Here is a 19,254-nt window from a genome sequence, read left to right on the forward strand (position 1 = left end):
TTGCTTGCTCCTTCAGGGTGGCGTGTTAGTTTTGTTGGAGGGGGGTGCAGGCTCTTTACTGCTCGGTGAGAGAGCTGGCAGATGTCCCAAGTGAGAGAACCTCTTCCTCCGGGGCCTGAAGGGCCAGAGCAAGCTCCGGCTGAAAACAGCTCTTTGATCTCTCTCCCTCGAGGTGAGTTGCTTTAAAGTTTCACTGTAATTGTTGCGCCCTTTATTTGAATGATACATTTACTGATTTGTTTGCAGGTTTTAACCCTTCTTCTCTCTCCCCTCCCCCCCGACCCTCCCCTCCGTAACACTTTCACTTCCACCTCTTTATTGTTTTAACCAGAGATTCCTATATAGAAAATAAAAATAATAAAAAAAAAGGGCACTGATGTCAGCACTGGTTCTCAGTACTTGAAAAACTGCAGTCATTCAGAGGCAGATGCTGCTCCCTAAAAATCACTTTCTTATTTCTCAGCTGTGTGTTTGTGTTTAGAAGCTCTTCCTGTAAAGCTCTCCTTCCAGGTCTTGCAGGAAATTGAGAAAAGTTGATCCAGGAGCTGGAGCCGTTGTTCAGGTTGGAGGTCACTTTGCAGTTTTTTTTTTTTTTCTTAGATTACTCTCTGATGCTGCATCTAAAAACAGTTTCTGAGAGTATTACCTTGTTTCCTATCAGTTGTTCAAAAGGTTGTTTAAAAGTTCATTACTCTTAAAGAGAAATTCTTTAAGTTATGTCTTATTTGCACAAAATACATTGGTATTCTGATCACTTTCATGTAGGAAAGTTTGACAAGGTGTATTGCAGGTTATCCTCACAATAGGGAGGTTTGTTTGCCTCCTGAGTCCTGGTCTGTGAACATGAGGCACTTTGTTGTTGTTGTTGTTTATAGTTACAACTTTGTTTTCCATAATTCTGACAGGAGTTTAAAAAATCTCTGAAGAACAGACAAATAAGCTTGTTCAAAAACTGTAACTTTATTCATAACTGGTTAACTGGAGCAGAGCCTGCTAACACAGTTGGGCAACTGTGGTTTAAAGATGCAGGCTTGTTTTTCTAACTTGGAAAATCAATAGCTGTGTGAAATCAAAGCTGAAGATTCATTTGAGAAACCAGAAAGTATCCATAGCAAAGTAAAAAATGTTCTGGCAGGGAGACATATTTAATTGGCTTATACTTATCTTATTGTTGTTGTTTGGTTTGTTTTTTGGTTTTTTTTTTTGTCCTAGAGAATGACTCATAACTTCTAAACAGTAAAAAAAAAAAAAAAAAAAAAAAAAAGATTAGATACAGAAGATCAAGCATGCAGAATTCAACTGCTAAAATAATGTTTTTGCCAAAAAATGTTGTTTTTATCTGTCATGTGATCAAGTGGCCACACTGGTTACATGTAGGCCATACATCAAAGTTACTGAAGTTGTAAGTCAGTGAACTAACTGGTCTGGAAAGTGGTCTCATTCTTACAGTATCATTTTAAATTGAGTTTTTGCTATGAAATAAAGTCTTAGGTGATTCTATTTTTTTTAAATTTTAAATACATGCTCTTCTTTTTATGAAAAGTAAGGAAACAAATACTGATCTGACATGGACAAGTTATGTGCAGAAATTCTGAATGGCACAAATACAGCTCATAGCTTTTGAGGTGGAGGTTTATGAAGTTACTTTCTTAGGGATCAGTAAGGTACAAACTAGTGTAATATATTGCTTCAGGTTTGCTCGTTCGCCATACCTTTGAATGCACACACTCAATTTTAAAGCATATGTATAGTTCACAGAAAGACCGGGCTGTTTTTTTACAGAACTCGTAATTTTTATTCTAATAAACTTAGATCTAAGGATAACTGTGGATATTTGTTGCTTTTTTCTAGCCTAAGTCTGTTGGGGAAATGGGGGTGGAAAGAGGAAGAGGTGAGTTCATAACATTTCCAGTCTATATTCCAGCATTTCTGTTGTCAGCTTTGCAATGTGTGGTTACAGGGTAAGGTAGTCCAGATATTCCAGGACTGAAGATCTAAGATAGTATGTCTGGGATTTTCAACACCCCCTACTCTTTCTGTACTACCCCCAGGACATCCAAAAGTACACTGATTTGTAGAATTTGGTGATAATTTTAAAAGCTGTGGTTGAAATACATATTATTTTTGGAAATAGGCTAGAGGTATTTGGAAAAATCTGCAATAATTTGGAATAATTACTACTTCACTTAGATTCACCTCATCATATGTATGTGATGACTCTGTATATTTACAGTGAGATACTTGAAATCTATTTCCACCTAGGAATAAAGATTCTTTAATTGGAAAAAAATGGCTTATATTGGATGTATTATGAATTATTAATTGGGAAAGAATTTTTGATTGGTAACAGCATACTTTAATATTTTTTTTTTTCTATATTTGTTTAATTGGTATAGATACCTTATATCCTGAGAACAAACTTCTCTTCTGTAGCTCTGGGAGGTATCATCAAAAGCAGATATTTGAAGTGCTCCTTTTGCTTGCTATCATATACATTCAGAGGCTGAAGCTGAATTGTATTTTTCCATGAAAGGAAAAGAAACTTCAATTGAAGCTTTAACAAAATATTTAACAAATAGCTATCCCACAGCCTAATTAAAAACTAGTAATAAAAAGTAATAAAGTTTAGTCAGATTGCAGGGATGTATGTCAGTTGTGGACATGGTGAAAACTGTGAGTAGAGACATAGTTTGGCCTACAGATGTGGCATGCTCTGGCTTTCACAACCTAAAATAATTTTTTGTGTGTTACTTTAACCAACATGCTCTCTCCACATCTCCCCCATCACTGTTCTTCCTTGTTAGTTCATTTTTTATTAATGCATAAATATTAGTGAGATTATTGGACTTTGCCCCTCCACAATTAATGTGGTATGAGGGAGAGCAAATGAAACCATAGCGTCTTCTTTTGTGGCAATGTCAATACTCTATTTCAGTCTTTAAACTGTTATCTGTGCCAGTGTAGTCTGCTGCTCTAAGGTACAAACTGCAGGATGAAAAGTTTAACCTAATCTCTACAAACGTCTAGTTAATCTTTGGCACATGCTTCCAAAAGTGGAACTCTACTCATGCAACCTTGTTCAACATGCTGGCCATGGCATCACCCTTCTCCTGTAGCTCCACAGGCCTTGGAATCAAATTTTGACTACCTCTACCTGTGTGCTGTGTAATGTAGTTAGTGAATAGTTTCATCTCTATGCTCAGACCACTTCCAGTCTGGTTGTGTTCAAGTATTTCCTCCACTGGTAGGTACCAAAATAATGTTCCTAAGCAAGGAATGTGACAATTAGTGACCATTAACCTCTCTGCTTTAAAGGAAGTGTTTCATATGTTACAGGTCGTGTTGTGATTATGGCCTGGACTAAGAGTAGACTTTTTTTCATTAAATCCTCTGCATTTGAATAAACCATGGAATACAAGAGAGAAATTTAATGAACACAGGACTATATTTAGAGAATCAGGCTGCATTTTAGAAAATGTAGGACTGTCATCTATAAAGTATTTGGAATGCTTTTACCTACCTTTGCTTGTTGGTAGCTTGATGTAACCTAGATTAAAAGTGAATAATACTTAGCTTTACCAATTTAAAAAGAAAATAAAATAATAATAAAAAAGCTGTTACGAAATTGAGACTGATAATTGCACTTCAACTATAAGAAATTTCTAATAACTCTTTAGATGGTGGAAATCCACTAGAATATTTTTTTTTTAAATGTGATGGGGGAGGAGGATGGAGAAATCGAATAGAAATATTAAGGATCAAGTTCTGTAAGTGACCATTTTCTCTGGTACAAATCATCTCACTGTTGCTGGATGGAGATGCAGTTCTGATTTGGTGTCTGAAGAAGTCATATTCAGCAACTAATACTTCAGTTCAGTAAAGTACAAAAAGCAAGTGCTCCTTTTCAAGAATGTGATTCAAACCTCTTCATGTTTTCTGTGCTTAACTGCTTTTGTGATGAGGAACACCAAGGGAACATGCTGGCTAGATGAGATGAGGTGACAGAAGGCCTACTGCGGGAAATGTTCGGACGTTCTTGAGGCAACGACAACTACTATCGTCACTTTACCAGCAGTGCCTCAGTGTTATGAGTAATGTTTTTTTTTATTTTAACGCTAACCAGTGTGCTCAGATTGCTCAAATTTACCAAATATTTCCTCTGTATTTGTGTTCCCACTTGCAATCTGACAAGTGTTGAGTGAATGTGTGTTAATTTGTTTTGTTGCTGTCTGTCGGTACTGACTAAAATACCTAAAACTTTCTAAGTGTCTAACTCTGGTTTGTCATAAAAATATACTTCTGCTTTCAGTTTCATGTGCATGCCGTTCCAGTAAAGTGATTCATGTCCACATGGGTGTGATACACTTGTATTTCATAGGGTTGACTGTAAAAGTCTTGCATCAAATTTGAAATACTTTTGTATCTCATAGGCTAATTTTAAATCAGAAAAAATCTTCTAAAATTCCATTCCAGGCCCTCAGAAGTTAAATTTCTTTGTTTTAAACACTTGGTTTTTCCTAATGAGTAGCATCAGCAATGAGTGTGTTATGCTAGTGTTTTCATTTGGATCAACAATGCACTTTGGAAGAGAATCTCCTGTTTGCCCCCACTTTGGTTTGCACTGTGGAGTGATCCTGGGGAGTGACCTGGACCGGATTCCTTTTGGACAAAACAAACTGAAAGATGCACTACAGGAATGTGCCTAATGCATTCCAGCCACTAATAAGCCTTCAGTCTTTGAGATGAAATCTGAGAGCTAGTCCGAAGTAGAAAGCCCCTGGAACATGTATAATGAGGAATTTGTCCTTAAAATCAACTCTTTTCACTTCACAGACCCACTTTTATTGGCCCATGCCGTTGCTAATACAGCCATAGCCACTAAGTATTGCTTAGCACTTCTGTGATTGTGCACACATGAAACATTATTGTATGAATGATATAAATTTATAACTGACTGCAGGACAATTAGTGTGATTATTTGTGAAAAGTAGTTTTCATTTATGTATTTGAATTTCTTAATGCTTTTAATAGTACAGAGTACTTATTTGCATGTTGCTATTTATTTTTAATTTATCACGACTAAAATTTGTCCAGTGCTGTCAAACTTGTAGTATGTTTATAGTTGTTCCATAGCTTGCACCTGGAAAATTCTGTGTAAGAGCTTTCCAAGAAGTTCAGTTGAATTGCTCTAATTTTAAGAGACTGATTTTTTTTCAGTGGCATTTTTGAGACCATTAGAGGTTGCAATGAGACATTTAAGTGAAAGCCAAGGAAATGAAATAAAAACAAATTAGTTATTTTAGTTTTAAAACAATCAAACATCTAAATGGAGGCATCCACCTCCATAATTTCTGGATCTTCATTATTAATTAGATTGTACTACCAGTCATTAATGATATGGGATTGTTTTAGGCAAATCATAGACTGGAATAGGCATTCTTTTACATGAATAGCACAGTGGAACTTGTGATGTGAACTGCCCAAAAGTTTTAGGCATTTCATGAAGTAGCTGGTGGGTGTTAGTGTTAATGGTTGCATTGTGAAACCTGGTATTATTGTGGTTCCTTTGTGTTATTGTTGTGAACAGTGGAATTTTCAGTAGGAAATAGCATCCTCAGTGGTTCCTTGCCAGCAGGGATATTAATGAACAAAGGAAGCATTAGAAATCCTTGCCACATGCCCTTCAATCCCTCCCAACTGCTTTAAGCTTGAGACAGAGAACTGTTTTGTTATCTTTCAGTTTGGAAACATTCTTCAACTTTGTTGTTCGTCATAGATCTAATTTTGTGTTTGTTTTGGTTTTGTGTTTTGTTGGTTTTTTTCTTTTTTAATTTTTGTAGTTTCTCTTTGCTTTGAAGGACAAAATTCCATTTGTGATGGTTTGAGCTTTGCACATGTACGTTTAAATCTGTATCTGCTTGTTCAGGCAGAGTTAATTTAGGCCTTCTGAGGATTCATGTTTACATCCCAGCAGCTGGGTCAAGTTTAGGTGCCTAAGTAGGCTTTGCCCTCTGCTTCCATCATTCCTCCACCTTAAACAGTAAAACTGTTGGACTGTTCCTGAGTCTGCATTTTTGAAGCTCACAGTGACACCACTGTGCCAGTCCATTTTGCTTGTCCCTCCTTGATGAGCATGGTGCACTCAGGTTTCCAGAAGCCTTTCCTAGAAGTTGCTTTTGCTTTACTTGTTACTTGGTGCAGTCCACCTTGCTGTTGGTTAACAGAAAATGAATGTGTCAGCAACAAAGCCGCCTATTGTTGCAGCAACAGGATTTTTAACTCATTTTACATCCACAGTGTCCCCGTGTCAATAGACAAACTCTAAACCTGTTTCTCAAGTCCAGTTTGTCCTGTTGCTACTCAAGCAATCTTACAGTTCACGTGCTTGAAAGAGATGGCTGAGTCAGTATATAGGCTTATGTGTCACCTAATGAATAGAAATCAGCTGCCAATCACGCTCTGAGGATGTGGAATCCACCTAATGTGGGCGTGTGTTTCCATTTTTTTTGCATGTTCAGAGATTGAATATATCACGATTACTGATGCATTAAGGTACGGTGCCACATTTGAACACACTGAGACCCATTTCTGAGTAAACTCAAGAGACCTAGTGGAGTGTGTGGGGGTAGCTGGAGTGCAAATGTACAAATGGACGAGCACTTGGAGAAGAAAAGTTGGTTATTTGTCAAAGACTTGAGCTCTTTGAGGTGTGTCCTGCAAGTGTACATCCATTACCTATCTTTTTTGTATTCTCTTATCACTTTTGTGTATTCATTTCATGTCCACACTCTGTTATAGACAAAGGTAGACTAAATGTAGCTCTGAAAAGAGGGATACTTCAGTGGGATGATCTAAGGAATTTTCAGGGATTAGTTAGATCTATATCCTAGCAACTTTAGAAAGGCATAGAAGACAGGACTGGTCTTTTCGATAGGGCTATTGTAATAGTAGCCTTGTTACTGACTCAGACTGCTGACACTATTATGTTGGTGGAATCTTGTAAAATCTATTTGTCATGTTGCAAAGAAATGTGTGTAACCAGAGGCACATACTCCAAACTAAAAACAGGTGTTAACAATCAATATTACAATAGTCTCAATGGTGAAAACAGATTTTGATTTTATGAAATACATGTATTGCTGTGTAATTTAAAAGATTAATATAACAAGATTATGGTGAAATGAATGTATGTAGCTTAAAAGTGACTTATATATTCATTAATAAATCCAAATGACAAAAAATTAGGAGTTCACATTGTTCACTTAATGAAACAGTGATGTTGAGATGTGATTAAAATTTTCATTTTTTTCACAAAGTAGCTTACTAGTTGTCTATAATATAGGTATGATGGCTGTTACCCATCTCAATTCTGTATTTTGCCAGCGTGCTGTATCCCTTCCTTATTTAAAACTTAAACTTGCATTAATCTCTACACAAGTGGAGTTTGTGCCCGTGCTTACCTTCAGGATAAATCACAGGGTATTCTGTGTGGGCATTGCTCCCGTGGGGCTTTTGGCTAGGGTTAGTCCCCCAGGGTTAGTCAGCCCAGGGACTACTGTTGGTTTAGGAGAGGTACAGTCACACAGGTTGCTGGTCTCGGGGCTGAACTGTGGTAGGTAAGAGGACTGTGTTGCTTTTGTGACATGACCTAGAATAACTTACTGTGGTTTTGAAGAGAGATTGGATTTCTACCTCAGCACTGCCAGATGCAGAACATAATGAGTCTCTTCTCTCCATTATTTGAACTCCTAGGAAGAACCTCTCTTTTTCTTCTTGCCAGTTTTGGAAGTCACATGAAAGTGGAAGGATGTACTAAAGGAAGCAAAAGCAAAAATACGCAGGAAGTATTACATAAAAATTCTTAAGGTTAAGCTTGATTAAAACAGAAGTATTATAATTTATTTGAAGATGCAGTAAAAAAAAGCCATACCTGTCTATGGCCAGATCCAGCCATTAGTATTTGTGCCAGCTATAGGCTTTATTAAAGCTGCTCTGCCACAAGCATGGCACATCAGAGAAGATTAAGGTCTTTGTGTCAATTTTTACTGACTCATAAACTACTCTTTAACACTATTCTTATGCATTCAACACAAAAATAATCAACAAAACAGATTCCGTCAAGAGTGTTCTTGAAGCTGTCTTCCTGTGTGATTGGTTGTAGTTAGTATGTTGTAGTTACATCTGTAGAATAAATTAAAAAATGTTATGATCCCATCATCAGCTGTTTATTGTAAGGGAATAATCAAGAAAATCCTTTGTACTAAAACTTAGACCTGGTGCACATTCAAGAAAAAAACCTAGTTAATCAGGACTCCAGTGTTTGTCTCTTTTCAGTGTTCTGATGCATTGGAAGGGATGTATGAAAAAACCTTAAACAGAGCTTAAGGTCTGCTTTTTCTCAAATGACCAGAGAGATATTCCATGCCATATAATGTCATGCTCAGCAATCAAAACTTAGGGGAGGAGGTTTTGGGGGAGGTAGCCATTGCTTAGAGACTTGCTTGGTCATTGGTTTACTTGTGGAAAGTGGCAAGTGATTGCTTCAGCATCACTTGTTTTGTTTTTAATTCCTCTTTTCTTCACTTGTTAAACTATATCTTGACCCATGAGTTTCCTCACTTTTGCTCTTTCTGTTCTCTCCCCTTGTTCCACTGGGGGCTGGGGAGGGAAGGAGTGACTGTGTGGTCCTTAGCTGCTGTCTGGGATCAGCCCACCACACCACAGAGCAGCATCTGCCAGGAGATGGGCAGCTCCAGCTGGCAGTTCTAGAGTGCAGCGTAAGATACCAAAAAACGTTCAGTGGTGTAGGTTTGTGTTATGCACGTTCATGGGGAGGTCTTCATGTAAGTTCAATAGACCAAAGAGCAGATACTCAGTGTTAATTGTTTAATTTTTGTAAACTTCCCATCAGAATTGTTTGGTGTTCAATTGCAACACTGTTGGTTTTCTGTTTGTTTGTTTTTTCTTTTTAATAGTGCCTCTTATATCTTTCTTGATATCTGTTAATATCATTTACATGGTTTGACTGTCCATTTACTATATATAGCTGGAGTAATATAAGTAAACATGAAAAATACATATACAACCTACATAGTAAAAAAAGAGAAAAAAATATTGAACCAAAACCAAGCAGAAGAATGAAAACTAAATCCCTGTGAATAATGATGACTGATAGTATTCTGCACTCCTTCAGATTTCTTAGATAAAAGTGTAATCTAGAACACTGATGGCCCCATAATATTAACATTAATGTTTCCCTAGAGCTGTTCATTGTTTACTACATGAAATAGTAGGGCTCTGCAAAGTCGTATCCTATGTAAGAAAATTGTATAGAGAAACTGCAGTTCTGTACTACCACTGCTGGGTAGATATTGTTGTTATCTTGGTGTTGTTACTGCAGCAAAGTAATTTAACAGCAAAATATCTTAAAATAGTTCATTTAAGCTTACTCTATGTGTAAAGCAGAGTGCTTATACACTAGCTTTCTCCAGGACACTACTTATTTTCATTCAGTCTGTTTCAGGGCATTTTTCAAACACTTTTGAAACATGTTTGCACCTAATACCTAACTGCACAGGCAAAATCATTATACTTCAATACAGTCAGATTTGCATCTGATAGATATCAGGTAGAAATAATTTGTGTCTAATGTCTGTCAAAAGGGTTGAAAAAATCTGAAACTGAAACAGTTCATCTCAGGTTGGGCTTGAGGAAATATTGACAAGTTGTTGAAGAAATGGTGATGGAAGGGAGGGCTGAGAGATAAGTACCACAGAGGTAGCTGGGTCAGACATTTCAGAGGTGGAAATTAATAGAAGGGGAGCAGCAGTGCTTGAAGGCACATGCTACTATACATACAGTGTGGCATATATTATTTTGAGTGATGTTCAATGCCTCAGTTTAATAGGGTGGATAACAAAGGCAGAAAGTTAGGATTTAAAATCAAACTGCTGTTAGTTACATAAAGAAACTAACCTTTATTATGTTGCAGTAGCAATAAGTGATTTTTCTGTGTCCCAGGACTGGAATCATTGCTTTACTAGAGGATATGGTGTCATTACATCGTGATAAGTGGTTTATAAACACGTTCTTGTTTGAAACAAATAAGTAGACCTGACAGACTTTTCAACAGTTGCTCGTTTAGATTTACTGTAAATATTAAATGTTGTATGTATACTCAAAAAATACTCAAGACTGAAAATATTTAGTGTTTTATAGCTCTAGCTAGTAAGTGATATAAACTGATAGCCTGTCACTGTATATAATGAAAAAAGTGATTCCAGATTTGGAAAGTTTCCTTTAATGCCAGTAGGAAAAACCTGTAGCAATCAAGAACAGAAAGATCTGTGTGTGTGAATTTGACTATTAAAACATAAGTCACAGCGAAAATTAAAGCTGTCACTTACCTTGGTTTGAGAAAATGTAGATCTACATGTGTTAACTGGCAAAATCATCAAAACAACAGGATCTGCTATCTTGTGAAATAAGCCTAAGAATCCCTTAAATGACCGTACCATGGAAATTTCCCTGCATCTTGTGTATACTTGGAGAGAATAAATAATTTTTGCCTCTATCATAGGCTAAACATTGACTTTTATTCAGGAATGGCTTTTAAAGGGGTATTTTTTAAACGAAAAATATTTTATAATAAATTTTCTGGATGTCTGTACTAGTGAGTTTTGAAGTTTCAACAATATTTGCCTTTAATTATACATTCAATTGTAAATAATAGAGACTTCTGTGGATTTTTTGTGGCTTTTGTAGGCCATAATCACATGTACATGGGCAAATAATAATGTTTTTTTTGTGTGACAAAGTGATTCAAATTTTTACATGAAAATTTTGTGGAAGGTAACTAAATATAGACAAACTCAACCGTAACTTGTTGTTACAAAAACTGCTGAGTATTATTTTGCATGATTAAACACAATATGTCTAAAGGACTTTCTTAAAGAGCAATTATTTTGATCCAGACAAGAAAACAAATTGAAAATCAACTTTATTAGGTATTATTTCTAAGGAAACTATGTGAGCTGCTAAGAAAATTTATATTTTATGCTCTCTTGTTTTTAATTTTCAAAGATGAGTTTTGCTCGCATAGAGGAAAAGTGCCATAGAGACTAATTTCTTAAAATTTCTTTTGACATAGAAAAAACTGACCAAGAGAATACTGTGGCAGGAGATAAAGACATAAAAGAGCCTTCCAGTAACCAAAGCATACAACCAGAGATACAAGACCAGTCTGTCTGGGGAAATCGCACTGATGGTGACCTCATCAGAAGTAAGTATTTCCAGAACAAATTGCTGCCATTTAGGCTTGCTTTCGCAGGGTAACGGGATACTGCCTGTTGACTCAGTTAAATGTGTGTCAAATGCAATTGTGTTTCAACTGTAATGCATGTCTACTGAGTTTCTTTCCCAGAATGACTTGTGTCAGCATGCATGAGCAACAAGTTCAAAGAAAGGTGTGATTTGAGTAGTGCAATGTAGTACAGATCTCTGTAGCATCCACATTTTGATGCCTTAATGTTACATTCTTTTACCGTTCATAATGGGATCTGTATATTTAGCAAGCACATGAGCTGCAGTATGCAACTGTGTTAGGTGTTGTCGCCTTTGATTTCTCAGGTTATACATTAAAGTGGCATAGTAAACTATGCTGAGAGTAGTTGCTTCCACATACTGAGTACTGGTAAAATGTAAGTTTATAAAGAGGTTTGAATCCTAAATTAGCTAGTCCTTTCAAAACTAGAAGAATGCGGTAAGACAAGGTTTTAGGCCTTAAGTGCTATGGAATTTTGTTGTTTTGGGGTTTTTTTTTAATAGTTTTTACAAGTCCACATTCCTAGTCTATGTCGGGTGCTTTAAAACATAAAAAGGTATGCAAGATTATTCCTATTGTTCTTTCTTGAATTGAAGATCATATGCTGTCCAAAAGATCATCCACACCCTCCTGAGGCAAAAATATTTCTGTCAACTGCCAGAGCTACTACTTCGAAATTCTGTGGATGCTTGAATGTTCGTTACTCAAGGGAAGGGCAGCATGAGAAACTGTTCTCTAATTATAGGGTATATTCAGAAAGCAAATGGACTAAATGCTGAGTGTTTCTCCAGCTCTCCAAGATTGTTGTCTGACCACACGCATAGGGTCAGTCTGTTTCTACACTGCACACATACTACACAGTACACAGCGGGGTACATTCATGTTTTGGAACCTGCTGTTGCTATAACTGGTGATTTTCTCTGGAGTTATCTGTTTCTTTCTATTTTTTTTGGTTGTTTTTTAAAAAATCTTATCTATACAATTAACCTCCCTGAACTTTGTGTTAGCGTTTGAAGTTCTTTTCAAACCTTAGTTAATAATATTTTCTAAATAATGAATCCCAGTAAATACTTACCTACTTAATGTATTGAATAGTTATCTAGATCCTTTAAAGGAAAACTTGAATTTAGCATGTCAGGTATTTATTTGACAATTTAAAAATAATTCTTAGGGGGCTATAAAGATAAAGAATTTTCCTTCACAATTTGAGAGTTTACCTAATTCCAGAAGATCATTATTTTAGACCTGAATGCCCCTGCACAAGTAATAGCTTTGTGCTTGTGTTGAGGACATAGAAAGGTGACTATGGCATCTGCTGCTTTTGGAGTGGCCGCCTCCTCATTCCCTCTTCATAGAGACTTCCTGATGGCCAGGCTCATGGGAAAGCAGATTTATTTGGTAGCAGTTAGCAGCATGCCTGAACTACCCAAGGACAGTAGGGTAGTGCTGTGCATCCTCTAATGTGTTAACTGCAAGGACATTCTGTAGCAGCTGCACTGGAAAAGTGGGAGAAGAAAAGGTAAATTTTTCAACACATAGTAGAAATTGCAGCATATTATGCAAGTCCCTGGGAATGAAGGAAGGGTAAAGTGACTTGACAGTTATATGTGGTTATATGTCTCTGATGGGAGGGTTATCTGAATTAAAAAAGTAACAGGAAAAAGGGTAAAGATAGGATAAAATTCTGAGATACGTATGTATATGTATGATGCACTGCTCCAGTGTGTGTAACTGTGCTCCTGGAGTCACTGGTAGTTTCACCTTTGACTTTGTGAAAAGTTTAGGTGAAAGCCGGAAGTTTCTAAAACTCCTAGTCTTAATAGAGTTTTGTATACTAGTAGTTTTATTGTGAGACATGATTCAGTAGCTGCTGTGCTGCAGTCCTCTCTTTGCTTCAAATTAATGTGATTTTTTAACCTTTACTGTTCCTACTGCTAAAGTCTTGAAGAAACAAAAATGGTGAAATTAAAGCAGCTTTGTTTTCTTCTTTTTTTGGGGCAGGGCGGGGAAATGTGTGGGGGGTGGGGGGGGGGGGGGGGGAGGGAGAGGTGCAATGTGGCTAGTAGGGAAGTTTGTTCTATTTAAAAAAAATTGAGGAACAGTGTTTGGCTCAATTACAAGTTCTTCTTCTAGCTTGCAAAAATTTTAAAACTTGATCTACCTAGTAACTGAAGTTTGAAAAATAGAAAAAGTAGAGCACAGAAAAGCTTGTTTATCACAAACATTACTTAGGTATTTAATATTAAATAACAAGTGTTATAGATCAGAATGACTGTGATTCAACCAGATCTATTACCCCACTAGACTAAAGTTTGCAGAATATTTTATATTGAAAGAAACTTGAGGTTAGAAAAAAAAAAAGTGTTTTGATAATTATGGTCTACCAAATTGTTTTAGACAGGGCATACTGTCATTTTCTGAGATATTAACTATTCACCATTATCCTTATGATTCAGTTTCTTTTTTTTCCCATGCAGATTGTTTTCCACCCCCACAGCTGATACATACTCCATTTGTGTTAGCCTTAGTTTTCACTTTATAAATGTTTCCAGCATTTGATTTCCAAGGTTCTCCTTGTTTGCAGCTGTTTTATCCTGCTGTTATATGGAAGTAGATTAATCAGTCAGTTTTATTGGCACACCAACAACGAAGTCCAGTGTTAGAGACTCTGTAATGACTTCGTTATGTATGATTTCCCATTTGCACTTTTGAACTCAGTTTACCAGGCAACACTAATAAACTAAAATGCTGCCCCCGTTTTCCACAGTAAGAGGTTATCAGTTCACCCTGCCCTTGCAGTCCTTGAAAGTCCCCTTTTTTTAAATCTCTAGATGATGAGATTTCCCCCTTCCCCACCGGGGCGCCTCCCTCAAATGAAAACTTTCATAATATCCTGGGTAAATGGCTAATCTTATGGGAAGATTCAAGCAAGGAATTAATTGATTTTGAAAAGAGCTTGAGAGTTATGGTAGAGGAATATTAGCTTCCAGTGTACCACTGCTTCAGAAGGTTACTGTTTACTGACACATAAACATAACACTTGACACATAAACAAGGGAGAGCTAAATAAGAAGAAAATGGTTATATTACCTTTCTGTATTAATTGTTAATGCACTTCCATAACTGTTACTGGAATACTGCGTTCAGTTGGAGAAGGGTCAGGGGAGAACCACAAATATCTCGGGAATGACTGGAGTAGTTGAAAACATGCCTTATTGTGGAAAAACTACTGGAGTTCAATCTGTTTTGTGTTAACAAGGGGAGTAAAGAGGGCCTTGTCTCATCCCTAAGGAGAATGATACTGCAATGAGCAGAAATTTGGTAAGACAGTTCTTCACTTAGCAGACAAAGGGAGAACTAGATATAATGTCTGGAAGTTCACTTATACTAGAAATAAGGTCTAAATTTTTTAACAGAGTACTTAGGAAGAACTACCAGATATTTGGTGGTTTTAGGTGTGTCAGTTTTGCTTTACTCTTCACAAGGTTGCCACTGCTATCCATATCCCTCAGTTTTAGAACCTGAGTAAGGGAGAGTCTCTTTTCCATAGCAGTTCCCCCATATTGGGATAACCCTATATTCTTCAACTCGGGTTTTCCGCAAAGCAATATTAAGACCTATTCCTTTCTCTTCACAGATGTGCACATGTTTTGTATTTTATTTCAGGCTGTAGAGGTTCTGCTTTTCAACAGAAGTTAGTCTTAACATAGCTCCATCTGCTTTTCCTTCTTCTTTAGCAGTGCATTTTAAATATCTGCAAACACTTTCTGCTTATTTTCATTGTATGATCTGGTGACCTGTAATGGAGATGTTCTGCTTCTGTTATCACTCACCTTTGTCAAGTGAGAAAGAGTGAAAAACACAGCATGGTAACCTGTGGCTATAGGTGGTTTTGCTGCTCCGCATTACTACAATGCCTGGCTTTGTTCTTTGGGAAAGGTTGGGTGTTTTTTTTCTACTCTTAAAAAAAAAAAAAAAAAAAAAAAGGCTATAAAGTTGCATTTCAGAATATTTAGACTGAATTTTTACAGAGGGTACTAAGTTATCAATGTATGCTGTTATGTAGAGGAAGGAACGTTTAGGAGGGAAGAAAATGCCAGTCTTTAAAACTATTTGCTTGTGAAGATTTAATCTCCTTTCCAGTTCTCAAGCAAGACCTTAGCTATGTGATATTTAAGAAAACAAAAAACACCTACCATAGATTCAAATTGTAATGAATAATTGATTAATAATAATCCAATTCTCAAGATTAAATACCTAAAATATGGCCATCTTTTATAGATAGAAAGGTCATTGCTATCCATCATTTCCTAGCTTCAATTGCCTCTTTCTCCTCCTTGAAACACCCTCCTGATAAGAGTGGTTCCTCAGAGAAAGGGATGCTTCATTTAGCTCTGTGGGGATTAAACAATTTTGCATGTTCTTGTGCCTATTTAATTTACTAGATTCTTCTTTATTGCATTTTGTTTGAAATAGAAACCTAGATATTTTTTATCTTTCTGTTTTCTTCATTTTTATGTTGACATTTTTACTTTAGATGCCTATTTATTTAATTTTAACATCTGGAGATTCCCTTTTCCTACTGGCTAAGTGGATGATTACCATAGTTTAAATTATGCAGTTTGGGTTTGGGACTTTTTTCCCAAGAAGAAGATCATCTGCTGCTAGAAGCGTTCTTTTTTGTTTGCTATTAATCCAAATACCTTTTCTTGGCTAATTTATATGGTCATCTGACAATTACTATGATTTCAAATGACTGTGTTTATTCTGTCTAAAAAATAGTGCAAAGCGCTTGAGATAATCTTAATGGTTCTCTTCAAAGCTAGAAACTATGACAGATAGTCTTCTTGCAGTGTAACTGAGTGTGTGAGTACAGAAATTGTGCAGATAGATTAATGGAAATTATTCAAAATCTATACTGAGTCTGAAAGTGTATTATTTTACTTAAATTAAGGGCAGTTAATGACAAAACAAGGGGAAATGGGTTTAAACTGAAAGAGGGTAGGTTTAGATTAGATATTAGGAAAAAGTTCTTCACTGTGAGGGTGGTCAGACACTGGAACAGGTTGCCCAAGGAAGTTGTAGATGCCCCCTCCCTGGAAGTGTTTAAGGCCAGGCTGGATGAGGCTTTGAGCAACCTGGTCTAGTGGAAGGTGTCCCTGCTGATGGCAGGGGGCTTGGAACTAGATGATCTTTAAGGTCCCTTCCAACCCTAACCATTCTATGAGTCTATGAAATAAGTGATTTGTCTACAGTGTTCCAAATATACCCAGGTATTTGCTTCATCTGACTGTGAAAAAACGTATAAGCCTATGAATGAACAAAACTTTAATCAGTTCATAAATGAGAAATCTTTGAGGAATCTGGCCACAAGAAGGAATGGAGGTGTGAAGGACCTCCCTGAGAACTCCTCTCCCAGAGACATTTTCTGATCCTCTCCCCAGCAGACACCCGGCCTGTGTTTCTTCTGTTTCTTCCCATAACCTGGCAGATCTCTTACTACTTCTGTTCCAAAAGTCCTCAAAAATTCCTCTGATGCCTACTGAGGAGCCTGATGTGTTTTTTACATCTTCCCAACCAGGTTTAAGATGGCTGACAAAGCCTGAATTTTTAAAAACATTATTTAAAAATAATGTGCATCAACTAGTTTCCTTAGCACAACACAGGAGGTAAAATGTAATTTATTATAATAGTTTTGTACTGGTTTTGGCTGGGAAAAAAGAAAGAGTTATTTTTCTTCATAGCTGTGTACTGGGGTTACACTATGGCAAGTTTTCAGCTACTAAGTAGTGAAATATGACTTTGATTATATAAACTGGAAAAAAAACTTAAGTAAGCATGTTGTACAGCCTATTCAGAGTATTCATGCCAGTCAAGATAAAACATCTCATGAAGGTAGTAGTGAAAATTACACTGTTTAACAAAAATGCGGAATTTAGTTGGCTCGAAGGAAGGCCAATATTTTGTGCATCAGAAGTACACAAGGGCCTGTGAAAGACCCATGGATTTACTCCTGGTGATGGTGCATGAGTTGAAGCTGAGAAGAATGAATAATAGTGCTCTTGCAGTAAGCTGAGAAATACACATGAGAAATCAGAAGCTGCTGCTATCAGCATACCAAAAGACCAAACATTTTCAGTACTCCAAATAAACTAATCAGAGTTTGCAGCTGGTGCGCCACATATGCAACTGGAGCTCATGTTCACTGCCGTTCACCTGAGTCTTGATGATTCAGCTGGAGTTGTTTAGATTTCCCTCTCCCCTTTTTTAATGGATAATGGTGATGCACTCTTTCTAGTCTCCACCTGGAAGTTGGGCAGAAAGATAGGCCTTTTCTTGCTGGAAGTGTGTTGGTCTTCTTGCCATTTTGATTTCCTCTAGGAATTTCTGGGATCAAACCTCTCAGCAGATACAATTTTACAGCCAAGGAGTTTCACACCTCATTGTTGCACAACCATAGCATTTTCATTTAATTTTAATTAATTTAATGAAAAATTTAATTTTCATTCAATTTAATCCTCTCCTGGGCAGAGAGGCATTTTCACAGATAGAGATATCCTTACAGTTAGAGTCTTCAGAATTTAAGATTGGGTCTTCAGTGTTTACAGAACTCCTATGGAAAGACCCAAGTGTTGCTGAAGTTAGTAGTCCCTTACTTGTAAACAGAGCTGCTGGGGGTTGCAGATGTTTTCTGTGTAGCCTCTCCACTTCCAGTCTGTTGAATGGTTTGAAGCAATGCAGTTAATGAAGGCCTGCGATAGGTGAGGAATTTGTATACTCTCTGGTGACTCCATGTGGAGAAATAAACTTGCTGTCCTTGACTCACTTACAGAACAGTAGTCAAACTTCAGTGACAACTTTAAACTGCACCAGATGACCATAAGATAGATGCGTGTATTCTGCATATCACTAGTAGCCAGAATTACCTGGAGCCTTTCATTTTCTGTTTTACCTTGCTTCTGACTCTCATCTGAATTTATGGTCTGAGGCTGAGGAAGTTTGGATGGCAGTAATCATCAGTACCAGACAAAGGTGAAATTCTTCAAGTAACATGAAGATTACCGTGCTTGCTGTGTTTGAGCCTGAAGTAAATTGTATCTTAATTTCAGAATATTTTCATTTATTGTATTGGTACTGTCTCAGAATTAATGTGCTGTTATGCCTAGATGCGAAAGAATATTTATATTCTTTTCCTGATTAGTTCCTCATATAGGGGAAAAATTACAGTATATTTATACTGGCTCCTTAAAGAGGAAGAGTAATGAAACTCTGACTGCATTCTGTGTAAAATATTATACTACAAAACCAATGAGTCAGTGTGGTTTCAGTCTGCTATTTTCAGTACTAATGGTATTCAGTTAGCCATATTTAGCAAAGAAAATGCCAAACTACAAAGTGCATGAAAGTATAGTCATGCCAGTTGTCCTTTTAGGAACCTGTTTTCTTGGAAAAATGTCTTGAACTTAAACCATGGGAAAAGTTCTCTTAATTTTTATCTTTTTAAATTTTATTCTATATTTACTGCCATGTGTGTGGAACTCCTGGAGTAAGCTTATACAGCTGAAAAGTAGTACTGTATATTGTGTGTACATCAAAATGATTAAATAAGTTCTTCAAAATTTAGACAGCCAAAATAGCTTTTTATTTTTTGAATTTTGTATTTACTGATAAAAAGGTGATGGTTAAACATTTTTCTTCTTTTAATAGTTATCTAGAGGAAAGAAAGGTCTGAATGTTACTTAGTTGTTCTGCATTCTGGTAGTATCTGCAGTGCAAAAGTAGCCCCAAGTACCTTTCCAGGAGCCTATGACCTATTTACGTGTTGTTGTGGTGGTAGTTTTTTGTTTTCCCTAAAAAAAAAAAAAAAAAAAAAAAAAAAAAAAAAAAAAAAAAAAAAATTTTTTTTTTACAAAACACAAAAAATACCTTTT

At 36.5% G+C, this 19,254-nt stretch overlaps 1 protein-coding gene across 1 annotated transcript in view; it reads left to right on the plus strand.

Annotated features, from left to right (window-relative positions):
- Positions 1-81: 81 nt before the first annotated feature.
- MDFIC (MyoD family inhibitor domain containing) overlaps positions 82-19,254 on the plus strand; it is a 47,225-nt gene continuing 28,052 nt past the window's right edge. The window contains exons 1-2 of the mRNA XM_010176932.2: positions 82-172; positions 11,150-11,281. Coding sequence (XP_010175234.1) covers positions 82-172; positions 11,150-11,281 — 223 coding nt within the window. The remainder of the gene's footprint in view (positions 173-11,149; positions 11,282-19,254) is intronic.

This window comes from Antrostomus carolinensis, unplaced genomic scaffold, assembly GCF_000700745.2.
Source record: "Antrostomus carolinensis isolate BGI_N321 unplaced genomic scaffold, ASM70074v2 scaffold14721, whole genome shotgun sequence".
NCBI lineage: Eukaryota > Metazoa > Chordata > Aves > Caprimulgiformes > Caprimulgidae > Antrostomus > Antrostomus carolinensis.